Raw genomic sequence first — 15,084 nt, forward strand, 5'->3', positions numbered from 1 at the left:
GCCTCCAGGCTCATCCCACACTGGCCAGCAGCTGCACTGGGCTCATCTCCCATCCCATCCTTCCCCAGAGCCCTCAGCTGCAATGACAGGCAGGGGCTCATTCCTCCTGTCTTGTTTCACACACATTCTGTGAGCAAAAACATTTTCCTTCCCCTTGTTGCCACCTGCCCTTGCTGGACCGTGGTAACTGGGCCTACCTTGCTGTCTGAAGGCCAAGGTGTGACCTCTCCATGTGTCCCCAAATCTCCCTGGGGATCCCCAAGCACTTTTATTAATGAGCAGCCAAAAGTTAAACACCAGCAACAAAACAACAATAACAACAACGAAGGTCTTTATTTCAACGACCTGAAAGAAAATGTAACTCCAAGAGCAAAGACAGTAATAAAAACCACAAAGGTGCTCCAAGCAAACTGGAGCAATTTGCACAGATCCCTTCCCAAAGCAGAGGTGGCTCTGGGCCCTGGCTCCTCCCCAGTGTGACAGAGCATCTCCTGCATCCCCCCCATGCCAACCCCTTGCTGGAGGGACCCACAGGGACCTCCCAGCCCTGGGGAAACAGCAGCTCACAGGGCAGGTGAGTGGCTTGGGGTGGGGATGTCACAGGGTGAGCCCACATTGACCCTGGGGGAAAGAAAGGCACTTCCTGAACTTCAGTGTCATCCTGCCACCTGCCCTGGGAGTGCAAAGCATCCCTTCATCCCCTGCCCCAGCCCCTGCCAAGCTGACATCCCAGGGAAATGGCTCCTTGGCAGTCATGGTGCTCCTGGGCCAGCACGGTGGCTCAAAGGTGAGGAGCCAATCCAGCTCTGAGCTGTCCTCAGGTGCCCTGTGCTCACAGAGGCTCTGGGGAGCCAGCCCTGTTCCTGACTGTCACTCCAGGGAGGCACTTGGATGGACAGGAGGACAGGGACTGCCCACTCCTGGAGACAGGACAGGGGAAGGTGGTGGCCCTGAGCAGGGACCTCTCTGGAGCCCGTGTCCCACCCAGGCTCAGCCCAGAAACACCTGCAGTAAGGATCAGTGCCCTGATTTTCTCTCCCACACACATCCAACAGCTCTCTGAGGGGGTGTGGTGCCTTTGAGAAATGCAGGGATAAAATTCCAGAAGCAGTGTTAATCCAACAACTAGGTGGATGTCACTCCTACAACTGACCCCAAAGCCACTGAAATTATGGATGAAAGACAAAAATCCCAAATCTTCAGGATTTCCATGGAGGCCTGGTCTGGCCAGAGAGTCTTTGCCCTGTGTCTAGAGACAAGCAGCAGCCAAGCACTCACTCTCCTGCCATGTGGCTCCTGCCCTGGGTCACTGATCCTGCCCCTTCCCTCCTACCCAGAGATTTGGATCCCTTTGACCTCTCTGTGCTCTTTTGGGGGATCCTGAACTATTCTGGGTCCCAAGTGCAAGGGTCCAGCCTCGGCTGAGATCCTGATTTTCTCCTGAGGAAGCAGAAAGTTCACAACAAACACAGAACAGGGGGAAATTGCATTAGTCAAGGAACAGAAAGTCTCACAACAAAACTTCCAGACTTAACTCCCTTGTGCTATCAGCTCCTCCCAGCCCCCAGGTCCAGCCCTGTAACCTGAACCCAGCCAGGGTGGGGAACAGCAGCCTTTGGGTAGGGGAAAAGCACCAAAGCTGACAGAATTCCCCTTCCCACGGCATTTCACAGCACTGGAGCTGGCAGGGAGGGGAGTGGCTGGCAGTGTCCTGGGAAGGGTCTGGCCAGCAAACAGCACAGCACCGAGGAGAGCAGTGGGAAGGGGGGTCTGGACCTGAGAGCATCCAAAGAGAACCATCTCCTCACCATGTGGCCATGGAGGTGGTTGGGAGCAAGACCACGAGTTTGAGATTGTTTAATTTAACCTTTCTTCTTGTTCAAACACAAAGCTGTAAGCAGCAGCGGAGCCGTCAGTGTCCTCCAAAGGAAGCCTTTGGAACTTCTCTGCTTCCCCAGTGCCACCTCTCCCCAGCCTCTAAATTTCCTATGTGAATCAGGATCATCTACCAGATGATCCTAAGTTGTCCTTTAAAGTGGAAGATCCCAAACTGAGGCAATCCCAGCACTCAGTCCTCCCCCTAAGGAGAATCTCCTCAGTGCAGAAGCCACTCAGCAATTGATTTTGGCTTTGGAGACCAACCCAGCATCCCCTTGGGTGGCACAGCAAGCAGCAGTGGCACCAAGCAGCTCCAGAGGTGGCACGGACGGCACAGTGTCGCTGCCAGCTGGGCAGAGCACCCAGCTCATCGCTGAGGTCACTTTTTGGGGGATGGAAGAGGGGGCTCAAACCACGCTCAAACCACACAGAGAGAAAGCCGAGGGCGGAGGTGAGTCCAGGGAGGGCAGGGCGGCTCAGAGGCGGCGGCGGGGGCTGCGCTCGGGCAGGAGGTGGCGGGGCGGGGGCTGCTGCAGCAGCGCCGTCAGGATGCGCTGCAGCTGCGACAGCCGGGCCCGCAGCGACGTGCAGGAGAACAGGCTCAGCTGGTAGGACGGGTCCAGGGGCAGGATGGAGATCAGCCACCAGCACCACGTCGGGCCGTCTGCTGAAGCCTGGGGAGGAGAGAGGGAGAGACCCCCGCGTCAGAGCTGCGAGGGGGATGCAGCATCGCTGCATCCATCGCTGGTGGCAAAGAGTTGCTCTGGTCAGGATAGCCATGCCAGCTTCGGCCAGGTATTCATCTGAACAGCCCTTCTGTTGTCCAAGCTCAAAACTGCTGGACAAACAAATTCAATTTCCAGACAAGCATTCCCCAGGGAGCCTCCTGGCTCATCTGCATCTCATCTGTAACTGGGAGAAAGTCTATCCTAAAGAGACAATGAAATATCTTGTGCATTTCCTTGTTGCAGCCAGTGCCTTTTGCAAACACAGGCCAAATCTGCATGGCCAGTGTTTTTGGGACATTGGCTCTCACTTGAAGAGGTGAGGCTCAGGCCAGGCAGGCAGAGCTGTTGGGCACTGCTTTCATAAAGTGGCTTTTCTACAACCTGAGCCAAACTAAGAGGGAAAAGCTCAATGTAGCTGAAGGAGGGTGAGTTGTTTTGTAATTCCTGAGCACATCATTAATGTGACTCCTGGCCAGGACAGCCTTAGCCGGGACAAGCCAGCAAGAGTATATTTGTAACGATCCAGAGAGGAAACGCTTTCTTAAAGGAGTGAAAATTAAATTTTGGGATTTCTTTTCTCCTACAGAATCTGAATTTGTCAGAACAGTATAATAAGCAAATTGGATCCTGTCCTCTTAGCTCTTTACCACTGGCCAGCTATGGCTGTCTCAAAGGACCACAGTGAGAAAGGAGACTGCAGACTCAACAAGCTGCAGAGTTCGCCTCTGCCAATTTGTTTGGTTTCTTTTTCCCAAGAAGTTTTCAAACACACAGAGTTCAGTTTCTCAGGTCTCATTTAAGAAAATACTCTGGGAAAGATTTTAGAACTCAGTGCTCAGTTTCCAAGAACAGTTTAAAACCATAAAGAAACATCAAGCAGTTTTACAAAACAAGCCCCCACCAACTGTCTGGATAAGAGACGCTGTAACAGGGGTGAAAAACTGGATTTTTTTGTTCATCCTGGGGGGAAGCCGAGTAGGGAAGCAGGATGGTTAGTGCAGGAACAGCACTGCTTCAGAGGCTCTCTTGGTGCTCTGTTTGGTGCATCCCTTCCCTCTGGGCATTACCTGGATGTCCTCCTCCTTCTCTGGCAGTGGTCCATGCTGCATCAGGATGTGCCTGGAGGTGAGGTCCCCGTGCTCACAGAACCGCTGGGCCAGGCGATAGGTGCTCTCGTGCAGGCACTGCAGCTCCTGCAGCTCCTCCCCGGACACCTGGACAGAGCCAAGAGGGACACGGGTGTCCGTGGGGAGGATCTGTCCTGCTGCAGCCCAGGGTTTTGCCCAGCCCTGCCCTCACCTTCCTGTCCTCCAGGAACTCGATGTCAGCGGTGTGGTAGCCGTCCCTGTGGCCGCGGCTCAGCACGCGGAACCGCTGCCGGCCGATGGTGTCCACCAAGGACCTCCCGTCGGCCAGCAGCTCCACCTGACGGATCTCCAGCATGCAGCCATAGTCAGCAAAGCTGCAGGGACACAGGGACAGAAAACAGGGGCTGAGCTGGGGTAATAGGAGGCAAGGGAGCTGCTTCTCCTAAAGACATCGTCTCCAAAAGGATCAGGAACAAGATGGCAGGGCAGGGGCAAATTCAGAGATTCAATCAAGTCTCCTCTCAGTGCTCACTAAGAGGAGCTGGAGGTCACAGCCAGAGAACCATGGAGCTCAGAGACATCCTGAGTCAGAAGCTGTTCCAAGAATTGTATTGAATTGTATTTGACAGCCACCACTGGCTCTGTCCAGCTCCAGTGCTGGCCTCATTCCTTGATCCCATTTCACTCTGCACTGTGGGGAACACACCCCCTCCCTGCCGATCTGTGAGATGGCACTGATAGGGGAAACCTTTCAGAACTACTCAGTATTTTAGACATTTGGGGCTGGAGCAGAGAGAGGCAAACCAGCTGGGGCAGGGGGCAGCTTGCCCAGGAGCTCACCTTTTCCCATTCTCATATATGCACATGCCAAACCTCCTGGTGCCGCTCTCCTGGCACCGCCGGATCATCAGGCGGTACCGAGGCTCGAAGACGTGCAGAGGGCAGGGGATGCCAGGGAAGGACATCGTGCACACAAAGATGGGGATGTTCTTGGTCAGGCTGAGGGACAGAAGGAGAAACCACAGAAGTGAGAACTCCCCAAGCAAAGCCTGTCCCTGCATCAGCTGCTCCCCCAAACCAGGTGTGTCCTTATGCACAAGAGGTGATGCTCCAGCACAGAGTAACACTAAAGCTTCCACCTGGTTCGCCAAGAGAGCAAGGACAGATTCTGCCCACAAAACAGCTCCTTGCAAAGATGGTCCCTCACCCCCAGGTGCCTCATGGGGCATGTCCACACCCACACTGCACTGCTGCAATGTGGTCCTGGAGGTGGTACAGTCATCACTTGAACAGAACCAAGCCACAGCAGTGGTATGGGGTGTGGACATCCCTCTCAGAGCCCCTTCCAGTCCCCATGTGCACACTCACTCACACACACACACACAGGAGCAGTCCCTGCTTACTTGGAGAGCTCTGCCATCTCTGCCCGGTGCAGCTCCCGGCGCTCAGCCAGCTGTGTGGGGAAGGTGGCCAGCATGATGTCCTGCAGCAGCACTGTGGGGCTGTACCTCCCAGCCTTCAGGTACTGAAAGGAATTAGACCCAAAAATAGGTTGGAGAAGAGCAGGGAGGAAGCCCTGAGGCCCTGCTGAACTCTGAATCACGCTCAGTTTTATTGGAACTGAAGGTAATTTTAGACCAGAGAAAGTCAAGGATAAAACCTCATGGGGGATGTTGAGCCATTGAGCAGGATGGGATGTCAGCTCCACCGAGAGCTCCAGACACAGCTCAGAGCCAGGGCCCGTCCAGCACAGCGTCCTGTCTCTGACAGTGATGCAGTCCTTGTATGACAACCTAATTTCCCTGATGGTCTCATCCAAATCCCTTTTCATTAAAGATTAAATCAAATCTCCAGGCTAGCAGGTTTTCCATCCATTTCCATTTTTTAAAGTCATTAGCATTTTCTTCTGTCTCTCTCTCTCTCCCCTCTCCTGTTTACAATCTCACTAAATCACTGTGGCATCTTGTGGAAATGAATCTCTTGGTCTTAATTATCAACTGTCTGGTCATTCCCATGTGAGTGGAGCTGACACCGCCGTGCCTGGGAGCTGCTAATGGAAGAGCACTGCACCTTCCCAGCCAGCCCTGGGCAGGCAGCCAGCAGCTGGAGCTGGCTCCCAGCTCTCCCCTGGGCTCCATCCCGTGGCACTCGTGCCCTCACCTCTCTCAGGCTCTGTTTGCAGAGGGGGCAGTTGGGCCTGTGGTCCAGGCAGCGTTCCAGGCACTCCTTGCAGAAGGTGTGACCACAGGGCGTCGTCACTGGCTCGAAGAACATCCTGCAAAAGGTGATCAGAGTCAATGGATTGCAGGGAGCAACGAAGGGAAAGGAGCACAGATAAGTCTGGCAGAGAGAGACCTTAATTAGCACTTTAATTAGAAAGTCTGGGCTCAGACTGCTGGGCTTGCACAATGATGTAGGATGAGAACTGTTCCAGGCCTGAGCTCTGCTCCCCCTCTCTGCAGGGTCTCCATGGAGCCCCAGCAAATCCCACCAGTACACACATGACACCTCTTGGTCCTGCCAGGTCTGTGCTTCCCCAGACACCCACAGTGGTGTGTAATCCAAAGGGCAGTGACAGGAAAGTTCCTCCTTCTCCCCTGCTCCAGGAGCAGAGCCAGCAGCAAGTGCTCAAGTTGCTCACAGGTAGCTCCATGGTCAGAAATTAAATTAAAGTCTCAGGAAAGCCCTGACTCCTCCTAAACACTGTTTTCTTCTTTCAGAAGAGACCCAAATTCACATAATTCAGGCCAGACGCAGTCTCAGGTCTCTCTCCCCCATGCACAGACCTGGAAAAAGCTGCCAGAAGGACCTTGACCAACTTGCACATCTGGCAGTGCAACACCCACCCAGCTCTCTGCCAGCAGCCCTTGCACAACTGCTCTGTCCTGGGACACACCAGGAATAGCAGCCTGGTTTCAGCATGCCCTGTGGCAGTGCATCACCAGCTCTGAGCCAACAGACAAACACAGGCTCTATCCCATTCCCTGTTCCACCTGTACCAGGCAAAGAGCTCCGAAATGCTCCCCTCTAGGTCTGCAATATCCCCATCATGGAGGGAATTTCCCTGGGCAACACCTTCCTGTCCCAGCCTGCAGGTACAAAGGGCAACCACTGCTTTTGGTCTTTGACCCCACTGAACATCCCCAGCTCCACATCTCTGTCGCAGGGGATACAGCCCCAGTGATGCTGCACCCTGAGACAGGGTGATCTGAGCTCCTGCAGCCTGGCAGGGTGTCCCATAGCCCTGCCTTCCCCTCTTATCTGTATCAGCAGTTCTCAGGACTGAGCTTGCTATTAAGATGTGAAGAAAGATGCACATCAGTAAAGGAAACCCAGCAGGTGCCAATTCTTCATCCTAAAAGCTCTCCTGGAGGGGAACTCACCGTATGCAGAGGGAGCACTCCAAGTCAGATATGCTCAGTGACTCCCCAAGGCATAGCTGGGTACACTTTGCTGCTGCTGTCTCCTCCTTGTTATCTAGTGGTAAAAGAGAAGAAAATCCCCCATTTCAATATAGGAAATTAATATTTGCTTTCTGACCTCGTTCTGAGGCATAACTGCCCCACAAAGTGCTTTGAAAGTGTCAAAGAAGAACAAGACCACTAGGAAATTCAACATAAACCCCTCTATTAACCCATCTGTGTTCAAACATAGCTGGTGTGTCAGTAGGTCTCATGGTACTTGGTAGGGGTAGGTGGTTTCTCCTCCTTTTGCAGGCAGGGAAACTGAGGCATTGGGCAGCAAAGGGGCCCAAAAAGCTCCAGCATGGAAGTCTCTGGAGACCTGCCATGAGCCATCACTGCTATATGTCCACCTGGCTGGACACTGATGGCAAGTCAATGCTGATGGAGGTGCTGCTTGCCCAGCTCAAGGCATGTCCTGTCCCCCACAGGGGAATTTAATCTAAACCAAAACCCATCCAAACACATGGGAACCACAGAAAGCCTCCCCTGACTCCACACAGGGAACAAGTGATGCCTGGCTTTAGCAAGAACTTGTCACCAAGCTGGAGCAAAGGTCAGGTGTAAGCTCACACAGGAAGATCAGGTGGATCCTCCCCAGGTGCATGAGGAGCAGTGAATGTCCCGGCCAGAGTTGCCCCATCACGTGCCCCTGGCATATTTGTTGAGCTGGACACAGTGCAAACAGCACATTTTCGGTGCCAAAATGGATTTCAAACAAGTATTTTGCATGACACAACATTGTGGTAGCTGTGATGACACTCACCCAACAGGCACTGACTCCCTGCCGCCGTCTCCAGGTTCTGGCTGGGGAAGGGTGGATCTGTCCTGGCTGTGCTCACACCCAGCACCCCCTCGGCCATCTGCCAGCTCTCCCTCCTGATCCTAGGCACAGCAAGTTGGAATTGAGCCCAAACCCTCTTCTCCCTCTGTCCCAGCAAGCACTGGGAGGTGTTCTGGTGTGTCACTGTGTCACTGTACATTAACAGCTTCCATCTGCAGGACAGCAGGAGAGTGGCCTTCAGACATTGCTGCCCACCTCACGGTTAAAACATGGTTCACTCTGTCCAGTGCACCAACTGCTATTTGGGTGTACCTGAGCCCATCTTCTGAATTCCCTCCTCTCTCCAAGCCTGCTAAATTTGTTTATAGAAGGCAAAGGGGAAAATAAAAACTTCCTTAACAGCTGCAAAAGGTCTGAACTATTCTCAAGTGTCTTTTAGATTAAAAAAATTGAAACTCACTTTTAGTTTTCCTCTTTTTTTGCCCTGTACGTAGTGAGATGAATAGAGAGATAAAGTCACCTCTGTTTCCTGAGTCCCCACAGCATCAGCCCTGATGACACCTGCTCTCCCACCCTCCACCAGCTGCAGACCCCAGCACACAGGCAGGTAAGCATGGCTACATGTCCTGCACAACCTCCCCTTATCACACCTCCTTTCCCATCACTGGGCAACTGGGATGTCCCAGAGGGACACGAAGTCTCCTTGCAGACTCAGATATTGCAGGCTCTTACCTGAGTTTGTGTGGAAGATGGGAGCACTGGGCTCCCTCCATCGACCTGGGAACCAGCTGAGCTCAGGTGAGCATCACCCAGGTGTGCAGCTGTGCATGACTGAGGAGCATCGGCTTCCGTGATGATCTGCAAGGACAAAGCAAGGGCTGGGGGATGCTAGGAGGAAAAAGCAAGGAGGTGGGAGGGCTGCCAGGCTCCCTTTTTACCCCAGAGCACCCTTCTGGTGTCTGTGCTGGCTGAGCCCTCTGTGGAGTCCTTCAGAGAACAAGGACATCTCCCTGTATGATGTGAGAGCAGAGGGACACAGCAGAGCCCACCCACCTTCTCCATCTCTCTCCGAGCCAGCTGGAAATGGGGACTCAGTGTCAGGCAGTGTTCCCATGCCTGCAGGGCTTCAGCTCTCTGCCCCATCTCCAGGAGCACCTTCCCTTTCCTGAAGAAGGCCTGCAGAGCAGAAAGAACATGTGGTGACTATGAGACAGTGACCAGCAGTGCGTGTCCCCCTTCAGCTCCCATGCCAGCCCCAAGGGAATGTCCCTTTGCCTCCTCCCTGCTCCCATCCATCCAAAGCACCTGGACATGTCACTGCTCCCCTGATTAGATCTGCCTAAAAATCCCAGGACTCTCCAAAGTGCAGCAGCTGCAAAAGCCAAGCCTAGGGAGAGTTGGAGTGAAGGATGGACACAGGTGCCAGAGCTCTCCTGGGAGAGCAACACAGCACCTGTCACCTTGGTTAGCAACCCAGTGGCTCTGCAAAGGGCATTTCTGAGCAGGATGAGCCCAATGGAGAATGGAGCAGAGGGGGAAGCTGCTCCTGTGCAGTCCATGTGGCCTCCACTCACCTCGTGGTGTCCAGGCTCAGCCCTGCACACAGCATCCAGGTCCTCCAGTGCCTGTGGGAACTGCCCCAGGGCCAGCAGGGCCTCTGCCCGGCACAGCCGCAGGCAGCTGCACTCCAGGGCTGCAAGAGAACGTGTGACATGAGCCCTGGACCAGCCTGGGGACAGGCCACCACCACAGGGGGACAGTCCCTGTGCCACTGCCTCACATCTGTGCTCTTCATCAGGAGACACTGGCTTTGTAAGCCTCTGCAAGGAAGTTATTCCCCCTAAATACCCAGTTTTAAATTGTTTGAGGCTCTTCCCTTTTTTTTTTCCCCCGTCTTCCCTGAAACACCCTCAGCCAAGAGGCCCCACCACTGCCTCAGGGCTCAGCCACGCTGGGATCTGGGCTTTCATCCATCTTTTTGGGATGTAGCAAAAAAAGCTCCACCATACACGTACAGGGCTGTGGCCACAGCAGGCTCTGTGATGTGACTCACCCAGCAGAGTCTCAATAACATGTTACCAAACAGGACTGCAGGGCTGGATACCTGAATTCCCAGACCCACCTGGCTGTCACTGCCCTCCTGGGGCAGATGAGAAGCCAAAGGGGTGTAAGGATCTGCCTGCACCACACTACCTGGGGTTTCCAAGTATGAGAAAAGGCTGAGATTTCCCAAAAAAAAAGAGGGAAAGAACTGAGAATCCAGTTCCTTGTCAGCAAAATGTCACTGATGGGACATCAGGGTGCTGGGGGGAGCACAGCTCCCACAGACATTGCTAGGCATGACACCAAGCATTACACGCTCCTGCCTTTTCCTAAAAAACTGGCAGTGAGATCCTCTTCTTTCCTGCCTCAGAAAACCACATAAAGACCTTCCTTCCTATCAGCACTTCCTTCCTTCCTTCCTATCAGCACAGCCAGTGGCAGAATTGGGCTGGGAGATGTTGGGGAGAGCACCCCAAGAGCCCACACTCATGGAGTACCCAGGTGTGGTAATGTTTGTGGGTTCTGAAATGCAGAGATGCCCAGACCCACCCCGTTATATCACAGCTCATGGAGGTGACCTACATCCAGAGCAGGGCTGGTGCTCCAGCTCAGGTAACAGATCTGTGCATCCAGCCCTGCATCCCCCAGCTCTGAGCATCAGCCCAAAGCTGCTGGGGCTGGGCTGGGGACTCGCTGCTTCCTGCTGCATCTGGGGAGGCCTCCAGTGTCATGGATGTCCATGTCCATGCCCTCCAATGTCACTGGAGGCTCCCAGCTCCCTGTGGGATGATGGCAGGTCCAGCACTTGTGGTGACCCTGCAGGATGCTGGCACTGAGGCCAGCCTTGTATCATAGATTAGGCACCATTTGCAGGCACGGCTGCTGCATTGCCGATGTGGTGTGGGTAACATCACCTTGCTGAAGGGCCAGGAGCTCTCCCAGGGGCAATCTGGGTCCCTGGGCCTGGCTGGCAGCTGATCAGCAATCACCAGGAATCATCCCTGTGGGTGATGTCTCTCCTGCACTTCCAAAGCCAGCAGCATTTCCTCCTGGCCCGGTTCAACCACGGTGCTGATGCAGCTCTGCCAGCAAACTGCAGGTCAGGACTGGCAGCTCCATGAGAGCTGGGTGCAGGAAGCATCTGCCCTTCCCTGCCTGCCTCTGCTGTCACCCTGCCCAGGCACCCACCACTTCTTATCACAGAGAAGCAAACTCTGCCATGGCTATTGCCTCCTTGCCCCCGTGCCCAGCACAGAGGGACTTTGCTCCCTGCCTGGTGTCACCCTAAGCCAGAGAGCAGCAGAGCCAGGCACAGCCCCTCCTGCAGCAAAAGCTGCACTGGCCATGCTGGGCTGTGCAGCACAGCATGATGGTCCCTGGGAGCTTGTTTTCCTTTATAATACTAGCCAAGACCTTAGGGACTGAGTGAGGAAACATGGGAACTTGCTGCTCAGTACCCCATCCCACAAGCACCCATCCAGAGATGAAATATCCCAGCCCCTAACAAGGTAGGGATGAACAAATAGGTACAAAGTCTAGAGGCTTATTTTCCATGTGGGCAAACCCATTCAAACATTTGCACAGCCCAGCAAATAAAGCAAATAAAGCAAATAAAGCAACTGATTTGGCCAAAAAAAAACCAAAAAAAAACCAAAAACACCCCAGATGTGTAAAACAGGGCAATGAATTCTGCATTTCTCTGCTGCTGCAGCTATTTTTGATCTATGATATCATTACACAGCAGGGCCATCAGCCAGCTGGCAGCCTCAGAGACTCACCAGCCTCCACGCTCCAGGCATGTCAGAGGGCCTCCTGTGCTACACATTACACTGAATTTTTCTGATGTTCACTCAGAAAGAATGAAGATAAAAAGTTGACAGTTTATTTCCACCCAAGCAAAGCGAGCAGCTCGACAGGCTGGGCTGAGCAGGGCACTGCAAGCTGACCCATCACACCACACTGAGCCACAAATAAAACATCCCCATGGGTCAAACATTTATCAGTGGTTCTGTTCCAAAGTGAAAGGCAGCTTGTAAAAAAACAAAAGTGTGCAGCTGAAAGCTGGCTGCAGGAGCTGGAAAACACATCCTGAAAGCACCACCCACTGAGCCTGGCAGCCCCAGCAAGCAAAGGTTCACTGGAGCCTGTGACTGCAATTTCCTTGTTGCCCTCAGCCAGACTTTCCTGTCTTTCGGGGAACAGAACGTGCAGGGAAGAGTGAGGACAGAGTTTGCAATGCTTCCTCTTTACGCTAGCAAAGGATTTTTAAAGAAAAGTCTAATTGTACACGTCAACCAGGCAAAAGGCTGGCAAATGAGTACCGGAGGAGCGTGCATGAGCCTTTACTGTGAAGGAGGGTGTGCAGGGAGAGACGGATGCCTCTGGAGGTTGCATAAAAGGACCTGTTTTCTGCTGCCAACACCAGGATCGACCGGTCCGCTCAGCCCTTCGCTTCCAGGCTTAGCCTGAACCTCTGGCACTTGTCTCGCAGCAGGCGATGAATAAGAGCGGGAGGAGAGCTCAGCGCTGTCATAGAAACGCCGCGGAGAAAGGAAATTCTGCCTCCGTCGCCCCAACCCCCTGCTCCAGACGCATTGTATAACCCCCTTTTATTTACTTTCCAAGAAATCCACTTACAGCCACACATTAAAGCAGATCAAACCCCACCTCCCCCCCCGCCCCCGGGCCCGATCCTGGCCCTGCAGGGCAATGTCTGGCCAGGGCCGGCTGCAGAAGGGGCCGGGCCGGGCTGACCTGCACGATGGGGCTGGCACAGGAGCTCTGCCAGGGCTGTGTCCTCGCCAGGCTCTGGGGGAGAGGACGTGTCCATCCCCGACTGGACGAGTCCCAGCCGCTTTACATAATGGTCACCCCCTGGGCAGAGCTGTCTCTCTGACCCTGAAATCCTGCACGATGTGAGTGAGTATCGCTGCTCGTCCCTCCCCAGGAGCACGTGGCCGATGGGACACCGGCCCGGGCAGGGGACGAGCAGCGCGGTTTGTCGGGCAGCCCACCGCCCCCAGCACCTCGGGACATCCACGGGCATGGAAGAAACGCCCAGCAATCCCCCCTTCCCATCCCCATCCCCACCAGCCCTGCCTTACAACACTTCCAGCTTCCCGCTCGGGACCGTGCAGGCTTGGAGCGCACGGAGCCGCAGGGACACGGTGACCTACATTGTCACCCGCACTGGTACTCGCCTGCTGCAACAGCCCAGCCCGTGCATCCCCGTCTGTCGGGCTGCTGGGCTGGCCCCTGGCACCCCTCAGCCCACCATCCGCACTCCCAGCCGCCGAGCCCAGTGGTCCTTACCCAGCTCGACCCCTCTCTGCGCCATCCTCAGCGCCTCCCGCGCGTCCCCGCGGGCGAGGCGGTGGCGGACGCGCTCCGCCAGCCCGGCCAGGCGCCGCTCCCGCGGCACGCATCGCTCCAGGATCCCGCACAGCACCACGCTGCACCTCGCCGCCCCGATGCCCGGCAGCTCCAGCCGCTCCTGGCACAGCGGGCAGCGGGACGGCCCGGCCCCGCCGAGGCACGGCTTGCAGAAGGAGTGCCCGCAGGACGCGGTCACCGGCTCCCAGAGGAGCAGGCGGCAGCAGGGGCAGCTCAGCAGGTCCAGCCCGAGGGGCTGCGCGGAGGGGCTCTCCCCGGCCGGAGGGGAGCTCGGGCCGCTCATGGCGGCGCTCGGGGGAGCTGTCCTCCCTAAAGCCGGCGGTGCCCGCACGGCCCGGCCGCCGCCGCGCCCCCGCGCATCGCCCCGCTCCGCCCCGCGCCGCTCCCGCCCCGGCTGAGGCTGCGGCTGCCGGCCCGGCCCGGCCCGGCCCGGCCCGCCGGAGGGACCCGGGGCAGGCGCCGGTGGCGGGGCTGCCCGGGCCACCATTGGCCGCCGCCGGCCGCGCCGCCCCGCCCCGGCCGCGTTTCGTAACGGAGCCCGCGGAACCGGGGGCGAGGGGCGCGGGGAGGGGAGCCGGGCCCGGCGGGGTCGGTGTGCCGGTGGGTGCCGACCCCCCGAGCCGCGGGGCTGGGGGCTCCGCTGCCCGTTCCCGGCAGGCGGGGATGCTGGGGAGCCCCGGAGCGGCCGGGTGCGGTACGAGCCGGACACCGGCTCTGGAGCCGAGAGCCGGGCGAGGAGAGCTCTGTCCCAGATGGGCACGGGGCGCGCCGAAGCAGGACCAAGGTGCAGAGTACCGGCGGTGTTTCGGGATGCCACAGACTGGGGCCAGGGCACTTTGGAGCCGCTCACGGTGCGGGCTGTCTGGGGTATCCGCGGGGCTGTGGAGCAGGGCTGGGGCACAAGTCCTGGGGACACAGGGTGCTCTGTGATGGGGATAGGAGAGTGGGATGCTCAGGAGTCCTGGCACAGGATACCTGGGCTCCCTCAGCTGTCTGAGGCTCTCCAGAGTGGGAGTGGGGTGCTGGCTGTTGTGGTGCTCCAGAGCAGGGCAGGCTGGTGAGGCTGGTTTGCACCCGATGCCTCTTTGCATTACCTTCCATGGAAACTCATCACGTTTGGGGGCGTAGGGGCGCTCCTCCAACGTACACGGGAAACCACATCTCTCTCAGATGCTCTACTTACCCAGAACCGAATGATTTCAGACCCTCTATGTGGACAATGCCCTTCCCACTCACAGACCCCCAGGATGGACCCGGTATCAGAAGGGAGATGCATCCCCTGAGCACACAGTCATACAGCAAAAAGCCAGCAGCTCTTGCACAGCAGGTGCCGAGAAAAACAGCTGAAATCTGGAGCTTAGTAGATCAAGATGAAGCACATTCCCCAAGGGCTCATTTGTGTGTCCCCAAAAACAACCCAGCCCCATGCACACACTGGCAGGGCTGCTCAGGGAGGGAGATCACGAGTGGGACATCAGTGCTGGTGAAACCCGTGCCCCACTGAGGGAGTGGCTGGGGGAGGTTTGGGCTGTGGAGCAGGTTTTGTTTCCAAATCTATTGCAATAACATTAAACGGCTCATAAGTGGTTTTAAAAGCTCAACAGCTAAACATTTTATGTGGGCTTGATAGGCTTCATTGCTTTCTCCGTTATCTTTTTAAGTGATCCCTCCAGACTGGAGAAATCTCAGGTGACATTTGGTAACACTGC

The 15,084-nt window shown here is 55.9% G+C and overlaps 1 protein-coding gene across 1 annotated transcript; it reads right to left on the bottom strand.

The window, feature by feature from the left end:
* Positions 1–314: 314 nt before the first annotated feature.
* Positions 315–13,736, bottom strand: LOC118692124 (LON peptidase N-terminal domain and RING finger protein 1-like). The gene is made up of 13 exons (XM_036391755.2): positions 13,295–13,736; positions 9,514–9,632; positions 8,993–9,115; positions 8,672–8,797; positions 7,937–8,040; positions 7,325–7,365; positions 7,078–7,174; positions 5,855–5,969; positions 5,098–5,219; positions 4,535–4,693; positions 3,906–4,068; positions 3,674–3,820; positions 315–2,552 (listed from the first exon to the last, which is right to left on the bottom strand). Exons 1-13 carry the CDS (start codon positions 13,656–13,658, stop codon positions 2,355–2,357), a joined length of 1,878 nt encoding a protein of 625 aa, XP_036247648.1. The 5' UTR covers positions 13,659–13,736; the 3' UTR covers positions 315–2,354.
* Between the last annotated feature and the right edge of the window lie 1,348 nt (positions 13,737–15,084).

The sequence above is a fragment of the Molothrus ater genome, chromosome 15 (genome assembly GCF_012460135.2).
Source record: "Molothrus ater isolate BHLD 08-10-18 breed brown headed cowbird chromosome 15, BPBGC_Mater_1.1, whole genome shotgun sequence".
NCBI classification, from domain to species: domain Eukaryota; kingdom Metazoa; phylum Chordata; class Aves; order Passeriformes; family Icteridae; genus Molothrus; species Molothrus ater.